The sequence below is a fragment of the Dromiciops gliroides genome, chromosome 3 (genome assembly GCF_019393635.1).
Source record: "Dromiciops gliroides isolate mDroGli1 chromosome 3, mDroGli1.pri, whole genome shotgun sequence".
NCBI lineage: Eukaryota > Metazoa > Chordata > Mammalia > Microbiotheria > Microbiotheriidae > Dromiciops > Dromiciops gliroides.
Window position 1 is genome coordinate 25,992,542 of NC_057863.1, and position 23,074 is coordinate 26,015,615.

The 23,074-nt window shown below is 44.5% G+C and overlaps 1 protein-coding gene across 5 annotated transcripts; it reads right to left on the minus strand.

The window, feature by feature from the left end:
• Positions 1–214: 214 nt before the first annotated feature.
• Positions 215–23,074, minus strand: SLITRK3 (SLIT and NTRK like family member 3). 5 transcript variants are annotated; one of them, XM_043995385.1, is made up of 2 exons: positions 22,769–23,074; positions 215–8,187 (listed from the first exon to the last, which is right to left on the minus strand). In XM_043995385.1, the coding sequence occupies exon 2, from the start codon at positions 8,167–8,169 to the stop codon at positions 5,218–5,220; it is 2,952 nt and encodes a 983-aa protein (XP_043851320.1). In that variant the 5' UTR covers positions 8,170–8,187; positions 22,769–23,074; the 3' UTR covers positions 215–5,217. The 5 variants fall into 5 exon arrangements, with proteins under 5 accessions (XP_043851320.1, XP_043851319.1, XP_043851318.1 ...); XM_043995384.1 differs by lacking the exon at positions 22,769–23,074 and adding an exon at positions 14,216–14,599; XM_043995383.1 differs by lacking the exon at positions 22,769–23,074 and adding an exon at positions 13,166–13,772.

Below are 23,074 nucleotides of genomic sequence, written 5' to 3' on the forward strand. Positions count from 1 at the left end.
ATCCCAACTTCATGAAACCCAGCATTCCTTGCTCTCTGGAACCTACTTTCAGAGACACAGAAGTGTGCTTTGCTTGGCTTTCTGCAGTAAAAATTATAATGTTACATTTTTGTGAGTGAAATAAATCCCTTTGCTGTCCCATTGTAGCATCACTTTGTAATGCACATTTTTTCAAGTGTGATCCCTTGCCCCCTCCCCCCCCTCCCCCCAGGCATTTGCTTTCAAGGATACTATCCAAAAGAAAGTGAAAACAAATACTTTTATAACTCAATCAGCACCTGGACCTTGTTATAATTTCTAGCAAATAAACACACATACACATACACATACACACACACACACACACACACACACACACATCTGGAAGCTTCCAAGGCATCCTACTTACTATGATGGGATTTTGTGCAATAATATGACTACTTATAAAACAGTATGAAGAAACATTAAAGAAAATCAGGCTTTTGTTGCATTAAAATGACTATAAGATTGGGAGTAGAAAGGCCTGAGTTTATATCCCAGCTTTGTCATTTGTATCTGTGTGACCTTTTAGTCCCTTAAATCTCTCTAGGCCTCAATTTTCTCATCTACTAGATGAAGGGGAAAGATCAGATGACCTCTAAGATACCTTGGAACACCTAATGCTGCGTGATCACCTTGAAAGCTCCTGAATAAATGATCAACTGAACTGCACTTTGTCAGAGCTACTAATGAATTGAAATGAAAATGGTGTTATTTAGGGTTGGTTATCACAAATCATCTCCTAGATGAGTGGGAATGATTGTATATTAAAGGATTCTAAAATGTGATTATTATGACTCAGAAAAAAAATGATATAATAGCAAATTTCTCTCAAATCTGGGTCCACTAAGGTGATAAGTGATCATGACTCAGAATGGAGTTGAAATTCAAATATGAGCAAATTGCAGCAAAATCATAAAACAATTCTAATTACCCTCAGCATTAAAAAACAAAACAAAACAAAAAATAATAAGTCTTTAAGAGGCTGTGGATTTATTATCAAAAGAGCTGATTCCAGTGTTCCTAAGGAGCAAACGAGTGAGTGTAGGAGATGGTAGTGGTGGTGGTGGTGTGTATGTGTGTGTGTGTGTGTGGGGGGGTTACTCCATTTAGAGCCCTCATATTGCCTTATTTAAATACAAAATTCCATTCTCATAGGATACATGTATTTTCATTGAGTAGATTTGCTTCCTCTTTAAGAGGTGAAATGAATATCACTGTTTAAGACAAGTCATAATTCCATTTGCTTCTGAACTAAAATAGGAACGTTCCTGTGGGTAGGCTTATAGTAGACTTTGATCTGCTTTATCATAGGCACCACTTTTCAAATATATAAAACATCAGGATCATTAGGGCTTGGACTTTGACCTGATTTGCATAATATGCCATATTATGTTGGATACAGCCTTATCTAGGATATTAGGATCCCTGTCAGAAGAAACTAGCCTTGTACTTAGTACTTGGAGTTTGTTTCATGTTAGTATTTGTTAAGTGCCCGTGGTTTTCCTTGGCCATTCAAACTTTTGATGAATGAGGAAGTCAGGGATAATAATTCCGGTTAGTAAAGAAAAGGACTGAACTGGATATTCAGACCTGATGAAAAAAGGAATCTGGAAATGGGGCAAAGACTCTAGCTATATTAGGGAGATACAAAGAGGAGTCCTAATTATTAGGACTAACTTCTAGAGTCTTTAGTTGTGCCTCCTTTTGAAGTAGTAAGGGAAAAGAAATGAGGAAGGGAGGAACTATGAGAAAGCAAATAAAGAAAAGACAAAAAGTGATCATAGTAAGTTCAGTAATAAGAAAGAAGGGAAAAGGAGGGAGATAAGAAAATGGAAAGCGCCCTCCTTCACCCATGGTGACATATAGAGAATGAAATACCTTAGGGGAGCAGCAGGGGATGAAAGAGAGATACTGTGATTAGAGAGTTGGCCTTGAATAGATTTCAATTCCTGCCTGTGATACAGGCCCGCTGCTTTGCCCTGGGCAAGTCACTGGACCTCCCAGTTAAACTGGATGCAGTGAAAGGAAAGCTAGGTTTGGCATCAGAGAATACAGGCTCAAATCCAGTCTCTGTCACTACGTGCCCTAGTCAGGCTACTTAATTCATAGATGTCAGTTTGAGAGGATTGGACTAGAGCATCCCTTAATGACCCTTTTAGCTCTTTTTTTTTTTTTTTTTGGCAAGGCAATGAGGGTTAAGTGACTTGCCCAGGGTCACACAGCCAGTGTCAAGTGTCTGAGGTCACATTTGAACTCAGGTCCTCTTGAATCCAGGGCAGGTGTTTTATCCACTGTGCCACCTAGATGCCCCCCTGACCCCTTTAGCTCTACACCAATTGTCCTACATTCAGAACCAGTGCTGATCTACACAACTGCCATATTATATAACAAAATAGCAGGTCCCCCTTCAAATAGGAAAAAAAAAGTCCCATGATCACCATTTCACCTAGCTATGCCTCCAAAATAATCTATTGACAAAGGTGTCAGGCACAAGTTACTCAATTGCAAAGAAAGATGTTTGCCCTGAAAATACCATCTACAGATACATTAAGGTTGCATGTGTGTTTGTGTGGGCGTCCTCCATCTGTATGCATTTGTCTGTGGCTATTCAGAGATGGATACTTGGTCTAGTGAAAGCCTTCTCTTCCAAAGTGTATACACTATCGAGGCTTTTTAAGACCACAGCTTTGGTGGTGCAACCAGACACAAAACTTAAGGAGCTGCTTTCCACAACAGTCCTGCCCACGCCCCCACCCCCTCAAAAAAAAAAAGTCAATTTGATGTAAGGCGTTAGTGACATCCGGCGAATATTACATTCAGGCTGTACGGGTGGATTTTTACTCTGGGGCCCTAGAGAAAGCACAAATTGAAAACCCGAGTCGGTCTACACGCTCCTGCAGTAGCTGCGGGGGCCGGGAATCGCTGGGGTTCTGGCGCCCTCTGCTGGCCGATATGCGTCTGTGCCGTGCCAACTCTCAAACTTTCTTTTTTTTTTTTTCCTGGGTCAACTCCGTTTCCTCCCAAGACCAAGATATCAGTGCCTTAAAATAATAAATAAATAGATAATTTAAAAATCCTATTATCTTTGGTTTCACTCACACATCAGTGGGCTACAGTTGGAATTATTGTCAAGTCCATTTTCTTTCTCCAACATCATGGGGGGGGGGGGAGGGTGCAGCGTCTCTTTTAATTCAAGCACGACTTTTGCAGGAAGATCAGAGCCACCAAATGCCGAGGCGCGGAGACTTTCCAAGCTAACCGGCTTCAGGGTCGTTTTTTCCAGAGAGGGAGGAAGTTTCAGAAGATAAAATGCATCACAGCACATGCCCCCAGTGCAAGTTTATAGACTATTGCTACAATCGGCCTTCCCTCTGTGCGGGGCGCCTCCACTCTTGCCCAGGGCTTCTCCAACTGGCAACCCTTCAAACGACGAGATATTCAGTGCTCATTTCCCGCCTTTCCTTACAGTTTGGGAAGTCAACATGGGCCGCACTGACCTTGGCAACACAGCTGCAAAGTCTGCTATTGTCACAATGCATGGAGAAAGGATAGCAAATAGCAAACTTTCCTTTCCTTTCCTTTCCTTTCCTTTCCTTTCCTTTCCTTTCCTTTCCTTTCCTTTCCTTTCCTTTCCTTTCCTTTCCTTTCCTTTCCTTTCCTTTCCTTTCCTTTCCTTTCCTTTCCTTTCCTTTCCTTTCCTTTCCTTTCCTTTCCTTTCCTTTCCTTTCCTTTCCTTCCTTTTTTTTTTTTTAGTCCCACTAGGAATTCAAGAGGAGAATGTGGGTAGGGGTAGGGAAGGGAGAAAAGTTGATCAGAGTAGAACAACATCATTGCTCTGAAAAATCTCTAAAATTCTGGGGGAGGGGTGAGGAAGAAGATCCGAACTCAAAATGGGAAACAGGGACAGAACAGCCTAGCTGGGGGTTACAGGGTCAAGCTTTGTATTCTCTACATGTCTATTTTTTCAAAACTTTTTTTTTTATTAGGAAAGCTATACCAGACGCATCATCACTATACAATGATTAAACATTACCTTTACAATTGATAGTCACTAGAATTACAGAATAAATATATGCACATTTGTTTCTGAACCTTTGTGTGTGAGAAAAACATTAAAAGTGCTTCCTACAAAGCTGTTAGTGATATATTTATATTTATATATGTATATACCCAGTTGCTTTTTATATTTTAATATATATATATCTATTTATATATATGTATATAAGAAAGTGCGGATGTTCTCCAAAAAATCTTGGCATCAGGATGAAGTCACAAAGAAGTTGCTTATCCCAAGCGCGCCGTGGGTGGGCTTCTTAGGTTCTGTGGGATTCCGCCTGGGATGGAATTGGGATTCCTGGGGGTGGCGGTGAGGGGCAAGAGGGGACAGAACTGAGTAGTATCGGGGTAAAGAGACTCCGAATGCTTTGAACGGGAAAGTACAGGTGTCTTGGCAGGGTGAGGAGTGAATGCTTGTGTGTGCGTGTATCTACGTGCGTGCACGCGGCTCTACGCGCGGGGTCGCGCCCGCGGAGACAGGGCGGCAAAGGGGTGGAGGGAGGGGGGGAATCTGGAGCTGTGCGTATGTAAAAGAGACAAGAGAGTGAGTGAGAACATTCGAGCAAGACCCGACCCCTCCCTCCCCCGCTGCATGCAGCAAACTGCATTGTTAATACATGTACAGAAATCTGCGCCATGATGGGCAAGAAGAGAGAAAGCCCCAAAGGCCAACCTAATTTGTTTTTCTTTCCCTTCCCCACAAACCAAAAGGGGAAAAAAAAGTTACTAAAAAAAAAAAAACACATAATTTTACTTAATTAGGATCAATACAAAGATCCCAGATAATATACCTTTAACATGGCACAGTCAAAAGTCTCAAGTTTCAGTATAAAAAAATAATGATTGATAACATTTGCTGGCAAAAGTCTGCGAAGGCACTTCATTGATTAATGATCTGAGTATGTCCCGTCCTCCAAAACACATCTGGGAGGGTAAGAGCATACATCTGTATTCTCTAGTTATCATGCGGATTTTGTTTTGTTGGGGACAGGGGCAGGGTCTGAGGAAGAAAAAGGACTAACTCATTAGAATCGGGTGGAAATCGGGGAAAGGATCTATATATTTTTTTCTTTTCCTTTTGAAAAAAAAAGCGCTAAACCTTTTAAATTTTATTATTATTATATTATTATTATTCTTTCCTTAGAACCTATAGGTTGTCTTCTCCAGGACTTCGAGGTAATCCGGCTTGGTTTGGAGTTTGGCCCTTAACTCGAGGTATTCGCTTTTGGGGGTTTGGGGGTCTGTGAAGCCCTTTCCAGCCGAGAACAGAAGGGTTTCTTTGAGTCTGGCGCCCTGCTGTAAGTCTGGGTATTGCATGCCAGGAGGGTGGACGTGCAGTTCCTTTAACTTGGGCACTGTACCATAGAGACAGTCCACAAAGCCCACCGTGCAAGGGGTTGGCTGGGGTCTCTCTCGATCGAGAAGGATGCTGCCAGGACCACAGCCTCCCCCTGGGGGAAAAAGCACCACCCCTCCATTCTTTTCGTGGTGCCGGAACCCAGCCAAGTCCCCCCCAGTGCCTCCCACGCCCCCCGCCACCCCACTTCCGGCTGGGTGGTGAGGGTGAGGGTGAGGGTGAGGGTGATTCATGGTCACTATGGTGTTGAGTTGGGAGCTGGACACCGCCAGGGTCCACTCCTTCTCCTTCTCCAGCAAGGTCCGGTAGTTACTGTTATTCTCCTTGGCTGTCTCAGGGAACTGCTCCCCGGCCAGGAGCTCACCCATTCCTGGGGGCTGTGTCCCCGGACCCCCTCTTTCGGGCCCCCCGGTCTCCGGGCCTGCCACCACGGTGGAGGCCTCCTCCTCCTCCCGTGGCTTGTAAATGGGGTTGTTACACATTTGGGTCACTGGGTGGGGGATGTAGTCGTAGACGTGACCCACAGGGGGCGCTTTTTCGGGGGAGGGGTGGCTGGGCCGTCCCCCACCCCCACCGCCCCCTCCACCGCCTCCACCTCCTCCGCCATCCTCAAAAAGGCGGTGACATTGCATCTGGATGCCAGTCAGGTCCACCCCCTCCGGGCGTTTGCGGAAGGGCAGCTTCTTCCGACGCCTCCTGAGCACGAAGGCGAAGAGCCCCGCGGCGATGAAGACGGCCGAGAAGAAGAGGACCAGCAGGCTGAGGATCAGCACCGAGAGGGGCACGGCGCCCCCCGGGGGAGCAAACTCGTAGGGTGAGGCTCCGGTGGGGCCCCCGGCCGGGTGGACTTCGCTAGGCCCGGCCGGGGAGGCCCCGGCGGGCGGCAGGTGCACCATCTCTGGGCACAACACTTCCAGCTCCACGCTGCGCACGTCCCGGTGGGTGAGGTTCTCCGGGCTCCCGCAGAGCACGTCTCCCACCACGCTCACCGAACTGATGGTCTCGATCCACTGCTTGAGGGGGACCAGGTCGCAGGTGCAGTCCCAGGGGTTCTCGTTGAGGTCGATCTGCACAATGGCGTTCAGGTGCTCCAGGACGCCGGCCACTGGAAGGTAGAGGAAGTAATTCTTGCGCAGGTTGAGCCGGGCCAAGGAGGTGCCGGCGAAGGCGTCGGTGGGCAGCGTCCTCAGCAGGTTGTTATTGAGAAACAGCAGTTTCAGGTTGGGCATGAGGCTGAAGGCTGCCGGCTGGATCTCCCGGATGACATTGAATTCGAAGTACAGATAGTGCAAGCTCTGGAGGCCTCGAAACATGCCCGGAGTTAGCCGCTCGATGTCATTTCCGTTGAGGAAGAGGCTCTTCAGATTGGGCAGGTTGATGAAGGCCCCATCCTGGACGTAAGAAATTCGATTGTTCCCCAGGTGCAAGAGATCCAAAGAGGAGAAATTCCAAAAATCTGAGCGATATATCTTCTGAATAAGGTTACTGCTCAGGTACAGTTTCTTGGCATTCAGGGGCCTCGGAAGAAGTTCAGAGATGTTATTGAACCCCCGTTCTTTGCAGTTTACTGTCAGGCCCAGGTCATTAATATGCAAGCTGCAGATACACCCGGTAGGGCAGATGATGGGAATCGGGGGTCTGGTCTGATAAGCAGCAATAGGAGGTTGGTTTGGCCCTGGGTATAGGCCTCTGGATGTCGGAGGTGGTTTAGGTGTCCGGGGTTGCTTGGTGGGTTTCGGCTGTTTGTTGGAAGCCTTGTATTCAACAGAAGATGCAGTGAAATGGACAGAGGACAACATGGAGGAGGGCTTTGTAGGCCATGCATTCTCCTTGCTGGATGACAACTGGGGAATCCCCAAACTAGCCTCCACCTCCGAATCAGACAGCAGGGGACAGAGTTCAGTCTTCTTGATTTCCCGCAAGTCCTTACCATGAAAGTGGAAAGGTGTCTCACATGTAATATCTCCAACCAGGGCTGTGTATGGTATCCGTTCAAGCCAGCTTTTTAATTGTACAATTTCACAGGTACAATTCCAGGGGTTTTCCTCTAGCTGGATCTCCATCAAGCTCCTACCAATATGATCCAGCATTCCTCTATAAGAAAGGACCTTTAACCGATTTCCCCTAAGGTCCAAATGAGTCAAAGAGACAGCCTTAAATAAATTGGTAGGAAGCATGGGGATGAGGTTGTCATTCAGGATTAGAACCCTCAATTTGCTCAGATTCCTAAAGGCCCCACTCTCAATTCGTTTAATGACATTGTAATCTGCCTGCAGATATTCTAGACTTTCCAAACCCAGGAAAGTGTCATTTCTGAAGATGTCCAGTTTATTCTCATGTAGATACAGCCTCTTTAAAATTTTGAGGCCATTGAAGGCCCCTGTCTGAATGTCCTGCAAAGCATTGTTCCCAAGGTTAATAGATACAGCATTGTTTAAATGAACAAAACTGTTCGTGTACAGTTTCCTCATGGAATTCCTCTGCAGGTAAAGTTTAAAAGGTCGAGACCAGAACTCAGTAATTTGACTAATATTTGTAAATCCTTTACTGTCACAATGGATGTGGAAAATACTCTCTTTCACTTCACAGTAACATGGATCAAAGCATGGTTCATCTATTTCCTCTGAGTCCTCTATCAAGGGAATGGGTGTAGTCCATCCTAGGGCAATTGTGCTTAAAAGAATTATCCACAGCATCCTTCCTTTCTGGAGAGTTTCAGCCATGGGAGGTTTCATCACTCAGTGTTGATCAAACTGCAAGAGAAATAAAAATATGAGGGATTTTTTTAGCATTTAGTCATAATGCACTATTTTAAAATAAACTCCTACATGTGGGGCTTTTTATGAGCCTTATGGAAAGTTCAGCCATTGTTAAGCCAATGTTCAAAACAAACCTCAGCTAGGTTCGATGTTTTGAAAATGCCCTATATTTAGGATTTGAGAGATGCTAAAATGTTTCATGAGTTACCCTTTGCCTCAACCTATGTCATGCCTAGTAAATGGCTTATCACCAAAGTAGCCTGCTTGTGCCCCCTTAAAGCAAACAAATACCAGAGTCAAACTGTTCACTTTGATGCAGAGACAGAATCCATAATATTAAGATTTATTAGATATTAGAGAGTTTCTCCCCATCCCCATCTCCCATCCCCATCATATCCCTGCCCTGAGAAGTAGGAAAGATCAGTAGCTTGTATGAGAAGTCCAAATAAAAACCTGATGAGAATAGAGTTCATTGAAATGAAGGTCTGCATACATACACAGACATATGCATACATACATACACACAGCTCCCCAAAATTATTACGCTAGATGGTGCAATAAAATGATCTGATAGCCTATCTTTCTATTTCTTTTGGCAGGAATTTTCAAGATGGATTGATATCCCTGGGAGACTTAAGAATTTTCTCTAGAAAATAATACAGCATACTTGATAACAGATGATGAGCAGCAACACAAAGTCTCCCCCCCCCCCATATAGAGATTATGCAGGTGTTAATTAAACAAACACTGTCCACATCTTTGCTTGGTTAAAGCCTTTGGAAATAATTAGTCTTTCCAGAGCACATGCCAGTGGAAATGGCAGGTCCAAGGAGAGTGACAGTTAAAGGCTACTGAATATGAGAGTGTCTGTGAACTGAATGGCTTGAAGACCCCAGCTTGGATTATGTTATTTTTGCCCTGAGATAAACCATGGGATCCTGTGAAAAGCTTAGAGAGGAGAGAAGGAAGGGGGCTTTGAGAGATGGGTGGAGAGTAAAAGGAATGAGAAAAACCCTGGCCCTTACCTGGGGATAAATGGGCTATCACACTATACATTTCAAAAGAAAGCTATTTTCCAATTAAAAACAAAAATTACAATGCATTGTTCTAATAAACTATTCTTTCCCTTATGGGCCTCCTTTTCCTTCCCTAGATATCATATAATGTAAAGGAATGTCTACATGAATAAATTATAATAATGCAGTTTATTTGATTGTCCTTCCCAAGACACTGAATTAGCAATCTGAAAATGATGGCCTTTTTTTTTTCTATCAAGAAAAAATAAGATGCTTTTTAGCATATCTATCCTCCCCACACACAAGGCATAAAGGGAGTATTTTATCAATTTAGCTTCTAACTTAATGATTGAGATGAATTTCTAAGGAAAATGGGAAAGAATACATTTTTGGATCCAACTTGCATTAGATAATGCACACAGCTGCAAGGAAAGGTGGGTTCAGGAGAAAGAGAAGCACACTTCCTGCAAATACCACTTAAACATACATTTACTGGAAAAGAAAAGAGGAGAAAGAGGGGGATCTATTGCAATATCAATCAGTTTTCACAGTTTCCTTTGCAAAATAATGAAATTTACTTAATGTAGTCTGTCTTTACCACCTAGGATCAAATCATTTTTCCTCTCCCTTACAGAAGTCTCGGAAATTTAGGGAAAAAAAAAGAAAAAAAAAGCCACCAGAAGTCTTTGACTTACCTGTTTTGAAGAATTTTTTTTAGCACATCTGAAAAAAAAACAAACAAAAAAACAAAACAATCCTCCCCCCAAAAAAAAAACCAACCAAAAAATCAAAACGAAAACCCCTGGAGTTTAAGGATTCTCTCTCTCTCTCTCTCTCTCTCTCTCTCTCTCTCTCTCTCTCTCTCTCTCTCCTCTCACTCACTCTGCTTTCTCTTCCCTTCCCTCCTTTCTCCTTTCCTCCAGTCAAGGCTGAAGCAAAAGCGGGCGGGGGGGGGGGCAAAAAATTTTTGGACGAAAATGAAAAACAAAACCAAGCCTCAGACGTGCTGTGAATGTGATGGGCTCCTCAATGGGGCTTCTTTAGGATGCAGAGCTGCCGCTTGGCACACTCAATGGAGGATGAAGAAGGGGGCTGCTGCATGCACCCGGCTCTGCTGTTGCTGCTGCTGCTGCTTTCTCTGGGCACCAGCAGCACATCAAGGGGGGTGGGGGGAGGGAGGAAGGGGAGGCTCAATCACAGTGCAGGATCTCGGGCTTCTCTCGCGCTCCTGCTTTTTTTTTTTTTTTTTTTTTGATATGTGTTGTTGCCCTGGATCAGGCTTCTCCACGTCATGAAAATGAGCTCCGAGAAAAGGAACAAATGAAGGGGGGGGGACGCGCTTAGCATGGATTCGGGAGCGCGCACTGGGAAGCCCTGACTGTACAGTTTTCTCGTGTGTATGTGTGTGTGTGTGTGTATGTGTGTGTGTGTGTGAGCGCGTGTGTGCGAGAGGGGTGGGGGTGAGGGGGGATCGGTCCAGGCTTAGTAAACCAAGAAATGGAAAGAAGTAGCAGCCACCAAGAATGATTTCAATGGGGGAGGGGGAGGGGAGGTCAATGTCAGCCTTGGAGGGAGAGGGTTGGCCTTGAACTCCCCAGCAAGAAAATCAGTGTCCAAGCTGGTTGACTCCGAAGTCCAGCTAGGCTCCATTGATTCAGACGGTTTGGAAAGTAAGACTGCCAGACTGCCTGCCTGCCCTTAGACCTCCCTGATTGCTCGGCCTGACTGACAGTTCCCTATCCTGACCGAGAAGAGACCTGTGTGCCCGGGGCAGGAAGTCCCTCCGGAATGTGCCCAGGTGTCCTGGGGCCCGAGCCCAGCCCGTCCTCGGGGGCCGGGAGGGGGGGGGAGAGGACTGCCGGGGCCAGCAGTGACTGGCATTCCCCTTCAATCTCTTTGCACCAGGAGTCCTTTCGTTGGTGCCGCAACTGAAGCCTTCTTCTTCCTCCCCGGTATTCAACAGCCTCGTGTTGGCTTGCTGCTTTCAAAGGGAGCGAGGCAAAGCAAATCACTGGGAAGAGACCCGGATCACTCGGGTAACAGCAGGGCATTTCGCATTCTTCCACTGGGAGAAGCGCGAAGCAGAGAGGAGGACCTTGTAACCCCTTTGCTTCTGCTGCCAATACCTTCACTCCCACTCCTCTAAAATGTGAAAGAGGTGGGGGAGGGGGCTTGGTCTGCGTGAGAAAGGGTGATGCACCCGGCAGTCTAGAGCCAGCAGCCAATTCAGATCTTCCCATCAGTCTCCAAGAGGATTTTTTCCCCTCATTTTTGAAGCTCCATCCTCACCCCCTTTCACAGGAAAGCCCGCAAAAAGGTAATGCAGCTTTGTTGAGAAAGTGGGGAAAGGGAGGGGGCACAAAAAGACGCTGCTTAGAGGAGATCCCCAGCTGACCGGCATCCTCTGGGTTCGTGTGTTCAGAGATCCACTTGGGGGAGACCTTGTGGCCCAACATTGGACTCTCTCCCCGTTTCCCCAAGAATCAAAGTTAAGAGGGATTTTTTTCATCAAGCGTGGCGGGGAAATTGTCAAGAAAAACACGCCCCTTGATTGTCCATTTTGAAACTTACAAGCGTCAAACATCTAGGTACCCCTGATAAACAATGCACTCTTTCTAGCCATTCAGTTCTTCCATGCACGAGAACATGCGTTAAAAATGCATGCACATTCCCACCCCAGTTCCCAGGAGCTCTGATGGGAAACTGCAGTCAATTAGGCAATGTAGACGCTGCTAAAGATCATCTCACAATCTATGCCATAAATGGGTTCGATTTTCCCTCTTATACGCTAGACCCACCCCTGTTCCTTCATATTCAGGGTAAACCAGCCTGGCATCCTGCACATATACAAGCACACACACGCACACACACACACACACACCAATGAGTTCCTCATCTCTCTTATGAACAATCCAATCCCCTTCTCTCTCTCAGCCCCCCTCCCCATTCTCCTCTTTCAACTGTACCCCACCACCACGCAGTGCCTGGAGAATATTTCCAGTATGTCGCTAGAATCCAGGATCCGTTAGGGGGAACAGAGAGGAACTGGAATCTCGTCCTTTGCTACAACGCAATGATTGTCAATGACCCTCCCTGGAATTGGGAGTCATTTCCTCTTGAACTACACTCCTTAAAGATCGTGGACGCCAGCTAAACAGTTAACTCTATTTTTACCCTTTTCTCCCCTCTCCCCACCTAAGGTTTCGAGGGAGTCTCCTTGGGGAGGGTCCTAAAAGTTAGAGGGACCCCAATGAGTCCCCATGCATCAGATCCGTACACTGGAGCACCAGGCATCATTTGCTTATCAAAGAGCAGGACAAGGAGTCCTTTCTCCCCAACTCTACCAGGCTCCAGTGAGGCAGTCAATAGCATCACCCCTAGTCTTTCATTCCAAGAGATCTCCCCGGAGCTTAGTGAATGTGCCCCTATGGAAGCTGAAAGAGTTCTCCCCCAGAACACAATAATCATAATAATTTAAACGCTGCATCATGCATTTTTTCCCGACGCCTCTTACAAACCCCTCCCTAATTCTCTGTCATCCAAGCAAAACGAATTGGTGTTCCGAATGGTAAAGTATTAAAAACCAAAATCAGTTTGTCTTTTTTTTTTTTTTAATTCTAAGAGCAACGTATACAGGCCAAAGGAGGTGGGGGGAGGAAAGAAGAGGGAAGCCTTAGATCTTTCACCTGGCCTATTTATTGGTATTGCTCATCATCTGCTCTAATTACAGGGGGTTCGACACACATTCATCAGTCTCCTGACTCCTTTCATTCTCCCGCTAGACATTAGGTTAAACATTCAAGCAGAGAATTAAAAAAAAAAATGCAAGAATCCTTTAAACATGGACAGCACATCCATGCCTACATAAATATAGTAGGCACGCCTGCACTAAAATACATTGAGGTTAAGTTATTGATTTCAATTAAGCAAAGTAGAAAAAAGAGCCCAGTCAATACCTATCCATGTTGAGAACTAAAGCACTCCCGGCGTTTGCTCTGAGTGGCTTGGCTAGGCGAGCTGCTAACTCCTTAAGATGAATTGTATCCATAACGCCATCGCCTTTCTCTCGATCTCTCTCTCTCTCTTTCCCCAGCCAACAACTTTCAGAGATGCCACCAAACCACGTTTGTAATCCTTTTAAGTGTTTCCACCTTCGAGTCCCGCAGATAAGATGAAGGGAGAAATGGTCGCTGCATACCGATTGAGGGTGGGGGTAGCACCAAACACAGCTACCCCAGAGACCCCAGTGCTTGGCAACTCGGCGCCTCGGCTTTAGAGGTCCTTGATTGCTATCAGACGGAAGTTTCCAAGGACAGCATTAGTTGAATTTTCGAGCGAGGTCCTCTCCAATAGATAAGGGCATAGAGTATACGATCCCTGGGATCCCAACGCGGTCTGGGTTCTGCTGCATTCCTTACTTGCTTTCTTCTTCTCTCCCCTCACCCTTCTTCTGGAAAGGATGTCACTCACAGGGCGATCCTCGCCTGGTGCCTCCTTCAGTTCGGTTGAAGGTGGGACAGCTTCTTTCGCTCCCAGGGCATCTTTTACCCTGCTCCCTCGGGGTGGGTGGATGGTGTTAGGAGTGAAGGGGAGGTGGGTGGTGGGCGGGGAGGAGAGGCGGCGGGCGGGGTTGAGGGTGGACCAGATCCAACTATTTATGCCAGCCTTAACCAGACGGGGAAGAGGCATAGAAAAGGGAAGGGGTGGGGGGAGGGCTTGAAAAAAGATCGCCATATGGTTAGATCCGCGCCATTGGGTTCCAGGATTTAGGGCAAATGCAAGCGGAACCCTGGACTAGGAGGGGAGCCCCCTGACAGCGGGGACCTGCCGCCCTGCCCCCTTCCTGGTCCAGAGCTCCTGGATACAGGAGAAGGGCAAAGCTGCAGAGTGCTGGTGGAGGGGGACAGCCTACAACGGCGATGGCCCGGTCTTTTGGCCGCTGCTCTGCCCAGAGCGCCACTTTCACTGGCCCGGAAATAACGGGAATCGCATCGGGCGGTACTTACCGGCCTCTGCGCCTTGACTATACAGCAGAAGATCGGGGTATCCGGGGCCACGCCGAACTGGATACGAGGAATCCCAACCCATCAATAGCTTGCCCACCCTCTCCCTTCCCAGACTGGGGAATGAAACAGCCACAGCCCTGAACCGCCCCCTTGATCATTCCAGCACCCGAAGCCTGGGCCAGAATGCCCACCAGCCTCGGGCCCACCCCCGCCGGCTAGAGAAAGATGCCGCCACTGCTGCCGCTGCTGCTGCTGTTGCTGCTGCTGCGGCTGCAGTCCTCTCACACATCGCAGCCAGATCCCCTGGTGAGGGAGGAAGTGGGTTTTGGGGCTCTGGCTGGCGCTCTGGTCTCAGATTCTCTCTCTCTCTCTCTCTCTCTCTCTCTCTCTCTCTCTCTCTCTCTCTCTCTCTCTCTCTCCCCCCCCTCCTCTCTCCTCCAACCCCCGCACCCCCCAAAGCGCAACTCAGTTTCAAGAACAGACAGGGGTTTCAGCATCATTGGGAACCCCTAAGAGACGCATTTTTAACTTTCATTTATTTGCAATGGTGAGGTAGAGAGCGTCTGTTTGGAAAATTACAGCCCCCGCGTGTCCAGGATTACTGGACTCAGCACAGAGGGGCGGACGGGCGGGTGCCCCTCACTCCCCACCCCCGATCCTCCCATCCAGGACCTTCTCTCTAAGTGACGTGCAACCTGTCTCCCACTTTCGTGACAAACATGGGATGGCTTGGAAAACGCTCACATTTCCTCTTCTATTTACGCTTTCCTAAGAGAAGGGAGTAAACTGAAGGTGTGTGTGTGTGTGTGTGTGTGTGTGTGTGTGTGTGTGTTCGCGCGCGCGCGGGCGGACGCGTGTGAGTGTGTCTGTAGGGGGCGACGAAGAAAGGAGATGCGTGCCAGGATGGTGATAAAGTAATGAAATCGGGGCAGTCGTGTTAACAAGTATAGAATTTTGGTGTAAAGTCTCCTTCCAGCATCCCATCCCCGTTGGAGCAGACATTTACCCTTCTCTGCATTCACACGAATGCAGTTCTTTAAAGCTCTGTTCAATCTGCAGTGTAAAACAATGTTTTCCTTTTTAACAGCTCCTTTTCTCAGGGACAATATTGGGGGGGAAAGGGAAAGAATTCTTTCTTCCACTAAACTCTCCAACTGAATAGGAAAAAGTAGTCCCGGTAACAAATCTATCTAGAGCCATTTCTTCGCCAAGAGAATGCAATAAATTGTACCAGACAGGGGGGAGTTTTGAGTAGCTATTATAATTGTAGATGGGAAGGGAACACGACCTTATTTTTTAAAAAGCTTTTAAAAGAACTCTCCTTTGCCTCTTACAAAAAAAAAAAAAAGACAGGGCTGGACTTTTAATCTATATTTGGAAACCTTTGACAAGCTTGCGGAGAGACATTGCTTCCGTCTCTGGCTCGATGTAATGTAGAGAATCCTAATGCTATGAGCCTGGGATACAAAGGATCACCATTGTTGGGCTGTTATATGCAAGATTCTGGAAAGACACAACAGGTTCAGTGTGCGTCTTTGGGAAGAAGAGTTGGAGACCAGGGATCACAAAGAAATTCAGGGACCTTTGAAGGTACCCCCCCTTTTTTTGGAGGTCCTAAATTCGACAACAGACAGCTGGCTCTCTATCAGCATGCACATTTTCTGTTAGGCTGGAAACTTAAAATGGCTAACTTAGCCTCTTAGGATCTGAGATGAACAGCTAGGACATTAGGGGGCTATCTAGCCAACCCCCCTATTTTTACAGAGGAGGAAACTGAGCCTTATGTTCCCCAAAGTGATTTCTCTTACTTTAAAGATTACTTAGACAATCATTAAATGTTACAGTGACCTAGAAACCAGTGAAAGAAAAATTAGGTAGCCAGCTATTTATTTTTTAATACAGTATTTCAGTCCTGACACAAACCACAAACTTCTCCTTTTTCTAGGCTCAGGGAATCTTCAGATGTTATTTACACAGAATAATAAAGCAAATGGAAAGAACACTTGCCTTCGGTTTCACGGGCAAATGCTTCAAGCCAGATCTCTTAGCAGAGGGGAAAGGTTGCATCATTCTTATATTTCAAGCTTATTTTTGTAGCAAGCAAACTATAGAAGAGGAATGGTGGGGAGATGAATCACTTAGACCCTCCCTTAGCCTCTTGCAGGTGGTTGTAGGATTTGAGACTAATCACTCTCGGGTACACCATATTATATGTAGGCAGCTGTGAAAAAAAAAAGCGTATACCCACATGCCCTATTGGGACCAAAAAATATCAGGTTGGACCTAAACAAAATCCGAATAAAACTCAAGCTCTTTGATCTATTTCCCTTCAGATTTGCTTTTCTCTTTTGGTGTTTCTCCTTTTTGGTTTCCTCCAAGAACAAGAAAAGGATTTTTTCAGGAGAGTTACTCTGCCTTGGCTCTGGGCAGATGCTTTCACAGCCACTAGGGAACAACTAGAGAAGGTAGCATGTTAATAATAGCTGACCTTTAGAGAGCACTTTACAGTTTGTCAAGGCTTTGCCTACATTATCTCATCTCTTTCTTGAAATAGTCTGGGGTGGTAGGTGCTATTATTTTCACTATTTCATAGACAAGGAGATTCAAACTAAAGAGGTAAGTTGACTTGTCCAAGAGCTCACACCTAGCAAGTGTACATAGCAGCATTCCAACCCAGGTCTTCCTGAAGCCAGGTCTTGCATGTTACTATGCCAAGGTGCCTTCCATCTTAACAAGAAGGAGGTGTCCTTAAAGATGACCATGGCCAATGGAACTATTTCAGGCCAAATATTTCTTTGATGACCTCAGTCATAGTGAAAGGACCCAAACATATAAATTTTGTTTGAAAGGATCCAAACATATAAATACGTAATCCAGATAAATTATAGGTATGGTTATGTGTATAATACAGAACCTTTAAAAATTGATAGTGCTTTTTGGATGTAGCATTTGTATTTATAGAATTTTATTCTGATTCATTTATTGAAGCACCTACTATGTGAAAGACACCATACTATGTTGGGCCCTGGGGGTAGGTTAAGATTGAACAATTTACAACAGAGGTGCTGTATATGGGAATGAGTAAATATTTAGTTACTTGGAGAAAGGGTGTGTTGTTTATTTTTTTTCCAGAGAAGAAGAGTTTTATGTTTAGACTCTCTTTAAATACATTGATGCTTCCTTATTGATGAACATCTTGTGTAACACAGGCCTAGAGTATAGGGTTTTTTTTTGGGGGGGGCGGGGGATAGATGTATATTCTACAATCTTCCTAAAGCACAGCTCTGTCTAGGTCAACTCCACCACCAGCATTCAAGAAAGTCAGCTGGCTCCCTATTACCTCCAGGACCAAATACCAAATCCTCTATTTGGCTGCACTCTGACTCCTTTTCTGCCTTCCAGTCTTCTCGCACCTTCCTTCCTTTCATGTACTCTGTGCATCAGGGATGCTGGCCTCCAGGCTCTTCCTTTCTGTCTCAGAATGTTTACCCTGGCTGGGTAACATGCCTGAGATGCTCTTCCTCCTCAGCTCCATGACCAGCCTTCCCTAGTTTCCTTCAAGTCTCAGCTAAAGTCCCACTTTCTGCAAGGAAAGTTTCCCAGTCCTCGTTAACTTTAGTGTTTTCCCTTCAAGATTATCCCCAATGCATCTTTTTTTTTTGAGGGCAAATGAGGGTTAAGTGACTTGCCCAGGGTTACACAGCTAGTGACTGTTATGTGTCTGAGGCCGGATTGTCCTCCTGAGTCCAGGGCTGGTGCTTTATCCACTGTGCCACCTAGCTGCTGGGCTCCCATTGTATCTTATGAAAATATATTCCATACATTGTGTGTGTGTGTGTGTGTGTGTGTGTGTGTGTGTGTGTGTTTGCATAGTTTCCCCTATTGGATTGTAAAGTGGTTGAGAATACAGAATTCTTTTTTTTTTCCTTTCTTTGTTATCTGCAGCTCTTTGCAAAGTGCCTGACACATAGTAGATCGGCATTTAATGCAATCTCCTTGAGTAACTGCGGCAGCTATATGGCAAGGTGGATAGAGTGCCTGCCTGGGAGTCAGGAAACCCCATCTTCCTGAGTTCAAATCTTGCCTCAGACACTTAATAGCTGTGTGATCCTGTGCAAGTCACTTAACCCTGTAAGTTTCCTTATCTGTCAAATGAGATGGAGAAGGAAATGACAAAACAGTCCAGTATCTTTGCCAAGAAAACCAGAAATGGGGTCACAAAGAGTCTGAAACAACTTAACAGCTTGACTGACTGACATCACATACAAGTAAGATAGGCGGGAAACTCAAAAGACAAAATGAACTGCATAAGGTGGAGACCTGATTTATTTAATGTAACTTTAAAAAAAATTTTTATTCATGTAAAATATTTTTCAAAACTTTTTTTTGAGGGGCAATGGGGGTTAAGTGACTTGCCCAGGGTCACACAGCTAGTAAGTGTCAGGTGTCTGAGTCTGGATTTGAACTCAGATTCTCCTGAATACAGGGCCAGTGCTTTATCAACTGAGCCACCTAGCTGCCCCAAAAACTTTTAAGTTAATAATTAAGTTTTAATATAAAACATCTCTGGCCACCTACCTCTCTACAGATCCTAGCCTTGCCTGCCTCACTGATAAGCTATTCCACTGGGCTCCAGGCAACTGGTCCAGCCACTCACAGCTTCAGAGAAGTTACCTTGCTTAGATAGGCCTGCCTTCCTGCCCCAGTAACCATTCCATCTAACTTCAGGCATCCATTTATGTTCTGTCTACCACAAATGAGATTATATATATGCACACACATGTGTGTTTGCACATGCATGTATGCATATGTACACACATACATGCTTGCATGCATACATACATATAGTTTCTTTCCTTGCATAAGCCTATGAATGAAATAGCTAGTTAAAAGAGTATGCACAGTTTAGAAACTCATTGGATATAGTTCCAAATTTTTTTCCAGAATATCTTGACCAATTCACACCTAAACCAACAGTGCATCAATGTGTCTTTTTCCACAGACCCTCTAATATTTTATATTTTCCCTTTTTGCCATCTTTTCCAATCTGATGATTTGATTTCTTTAATTTCATCAAATTCGAAATTTCTCTAATTTGCATTTTTCTAATTATTAGTAATTTAGATCACTTTTCAGATAATCATTAATAACAGATTTTTTTAAACTTTGCAAACTGCTTGCTCATATCATTTTACAACTTATCTATTTGGCAATGACACTTAGGAATACATGACTTCTTTCAGTGTCTCTCTCTTTTATCTAAATTTCCTTTCAATACTCCTGTGCCATTAAACAACTGGTGTTTAGTGATTTCTTGTATCTGTAACTCTGCCTCTTGAGTATTTAAATTGATTTTCTTTTCTCATATGGGCTCCTGAGAGTAAATGTATCGTCCCGGCTGGGTACTGGATTTTTCAGAAGACGAAGTCTATATATCTGACTAAAAACATTCTTCACAACTGAGCCAAGGATTCTTAAGTCCTTTTTTCTCTTACTTACTTTTCAGGTGTGTGTGTGTGTGTGTGTGTGTGTGTGTGTGTGTGTGTGTGTGTGTAAGTATATGTGTGTGTGTGTTTGGGAGTCTATGAACTTGGTTGTTTTTGTTGTTTTAATAATTGTATCTTGTTGTATTGCATTTTAATATAATTATTTTCTTTTGGAATCATATGTGTTTTGTATATTTAAGAATATTATTCTTAGAAGAGGTCCATAGATTTCACCAGAATGTCAAAAGAGTCTGATGCACACACAGAAATGTTAAGAACTCATGAATTATAGTACTTAATTCACCACTCACCTGAATTTGTCTATATCTTTTATTAGTTTCACATTGCCAATTATAAAGTGGATTTGATATGGTGAGTGTGTGTGTGTGTGTGTGTGTGTGAATGTGAATTTTTTTGCTTCCTTCCCTGGGCATCTGTTTTTGATGGGCACCTGAATTGCTAGTTTCAGTTCTTGGAAAGAAACTTGGATTTATCTGACTTCTAGCCTCAGCTATTTACTACCTGACTGACACTATCCAAGAAACCTTTCCATAATGTACCTCAGTCAGTTTCTCACCATAAAACGAGAAGCTTGAATAAAGCGCTGGAAAGATGGTGATGCTGTGCTAGAAATATTAAGTTCCAGTGAGTTTCTCAACTTCTAATTTATTTTACCTTGTCCCATCCCATGGCTGCATACTGAACCCACAGAACAGAAGTGCTATTAAATGCCATTGTTAATTGCAAACCTCTTTGAGATACCCAAATGAGGATATTTGTATCAATCTGTCAACAGGCAATCAATTACAGTCACTATATTGCAAAAGATCAGTGACTCTACAAGCCAAACAATACAACCATTACATTTGATGGTTCACAATTATTCTGAAACCCCATTAATTTGCAGGACATATCCTCAGACTTACAAAATGATGCCATTAAGGGCTGACATTTCCAAACCAAATGCCACCTGCTCTCTCTCTATATTAAAAACAGAACAGCATGAAACCAAACCAAACAAACCCCCTTTCTTTTGCATTTGAGCATGCTTAATGCATTTCTCTTGAGACAACCATCTGTGGTGTTGTAAATGCAGGAAAGCAAACAATTCAGGGGAAATATTGATGAAATACATGCCTGCAATGTTTTATCCTGCCAGAAATTCTTGAAATACTGACTTGAACTCAAAGCTATTAAGAGTTTTCATTTTCTAAAGAGGTATCCATGCAGTATAGAACCATGCTCTGGGCCAAATCAGACTGCAGAAATGGACAGACCATGTAGTCGATGTATTGCTTTGGATGTAACAGCAAGACAAGTGCTTTGTAACCCTCTAAGTGCTATATCAATTTAGCTATTGATATCAATCTGTGGAATGAATGAATGAACAAACAAATGAGTAGACCGTGACAAGATTCTCTGATTCAAAAGGTAAATATTAAAGCTTCATTTTGTAAGAAAGTTCAATTCAATTTAACAAACATTTGAAGTGCCAACTATGTATGTGCAAGGCACTGAGAGTTTGAAGAAGTTCAGTGACTTGGTCATGAGCACAAAGTTTGCAAGAAGCAGAAACAGGATTTGAATCCAAGACTCTGTGACAAGACAAAAAGGAACAGTCATCCTCAAACTGCTCATATTTTCCTGGAGGGGAGAAATAACATGTAGGCAGATACAATGCAAAGTATAGGTAAAGTAGTACACAGTAATTGCAGGAGGAAGAGATTAGAAACAGGTGAAGCCATCAGGAATGGGATCACGATGAAGGTGACCCCTTTGAGGGGGGTTCTGGAGATTTTACAGCACAGGAATGATGTGAAAGGAGAAACTTCATTTATCATGTTATGCACAGAATATACAACATAATAATAGCAGTAATGCAAATGTCAGATTATCATACTATAAAAGGAATACTTCACTAAATAATACTTCAAATGCTCTATTCCATCAACTAACTCATTAAGCATCCATTTTCAGTATACACATTTTTCAACTTCAAGAGAAAGTCACTTGATTTTCAGGGTCAGATTGCTACCCCTGAAGTCACAAAGTCTTGGATTCAAATTCTATTTCTGTTACTTTCAAACTTTGCACATATTATCAACTCAATTAATCTCTCCAAGCTGCAGTTTCTTTATCTATAAAATGAGAATCAATAAAATCTATAGTACCTTTCTCCCACAAGCATCTCTATAAGTTTAATATACTATAGATGTGCTAGGTACTAAAATAGTAACAAGTACATAAAATGCTTACTATGTGCCAGGCACAACTCTGCCAGAAACTACCTGCCTTCAATACTTAACTCCCTGCAGTACATAAACCTTGAATACGCTGTTACTCCTGCTGAAGTAAGGATGTCATGTTTGAGACCTGAAGGACATGTATTACATGCTGTACTGTGGTAGTTAAAGAGCCTAAAGTCTTTTCCTTGTTTAATTCTTCTCTCTCTCTCTCTCTCTCTCTCTCTCTCTCTCTCTCTCTCTCTCTCTCTCTCTCTCTCTCTCAAGAAAGCTTTGAGGAATCTCAGTGCAAAAGGGGTTTGAGACTCCCTATGTATCTTTCTTCAGGATTAACCACGAATCAGATTTAGATTTGGAAAGGAAAGCAGAAACCTTTTGTTCAAGGGAGAATTTTAAATTGGAGTCCACCAAAAGATTACAGAGGGAAGAAGAATTTCCATGGGTTGGGGGGGGGGGAGGAAATCCATGACTAATTTTCCTAGTCTGTGATTTCTTTTGCATTTCTATGTGTTTTACTTTATTCATTGGAAAACCTGATTCTGAGAAGGGGTTCTAGGCTTCACCACACTGCCAAAGAAGACACACGCGCGCGCGCCCGCACCGCCCCCCCCCCCGCCCCCGCCACGCACACTCACACACACCGGTTTGAGAACCCCGATCTATTTTAATAACATCATTTTCCAGACGAGGAGAATAAAGCTCAATCATGCTAAGTGATTTGTCCAAGGTCACACCAGTACCAAATGACATAGGCATTATTTGAACCCAGGTCCTCTGACTCCAAATCTTTCCACTGTGTGGCACACTGCTGCCAGTTCACTTACCATCGGTGGGTGTGCTGAGCATCCGAAGGCATGTTTTTTTTTTTTTTTCTCCAGGATATCGAAAGCATTGCTGAGGCACCCGAAATAATAGTGCAGTGCATCCTCAGGCTGCTGCGGGCGAGCCAGGCAGTAGAGGGAAAGAGAGGGTGCTGACTTTGGTGGTTCCGGGGTACCAGTCCAGAGAGCCCGGGTCTACTCCTGGACCCAACCGCCCCCCCCCCCCCACTCTCCCTGCCCTCTTTCCTATATTCTTTGCAGCGTTCCCACGACGCCTCCAGGTGGCGCGCCGCTGTCCCGTTCTTCCAG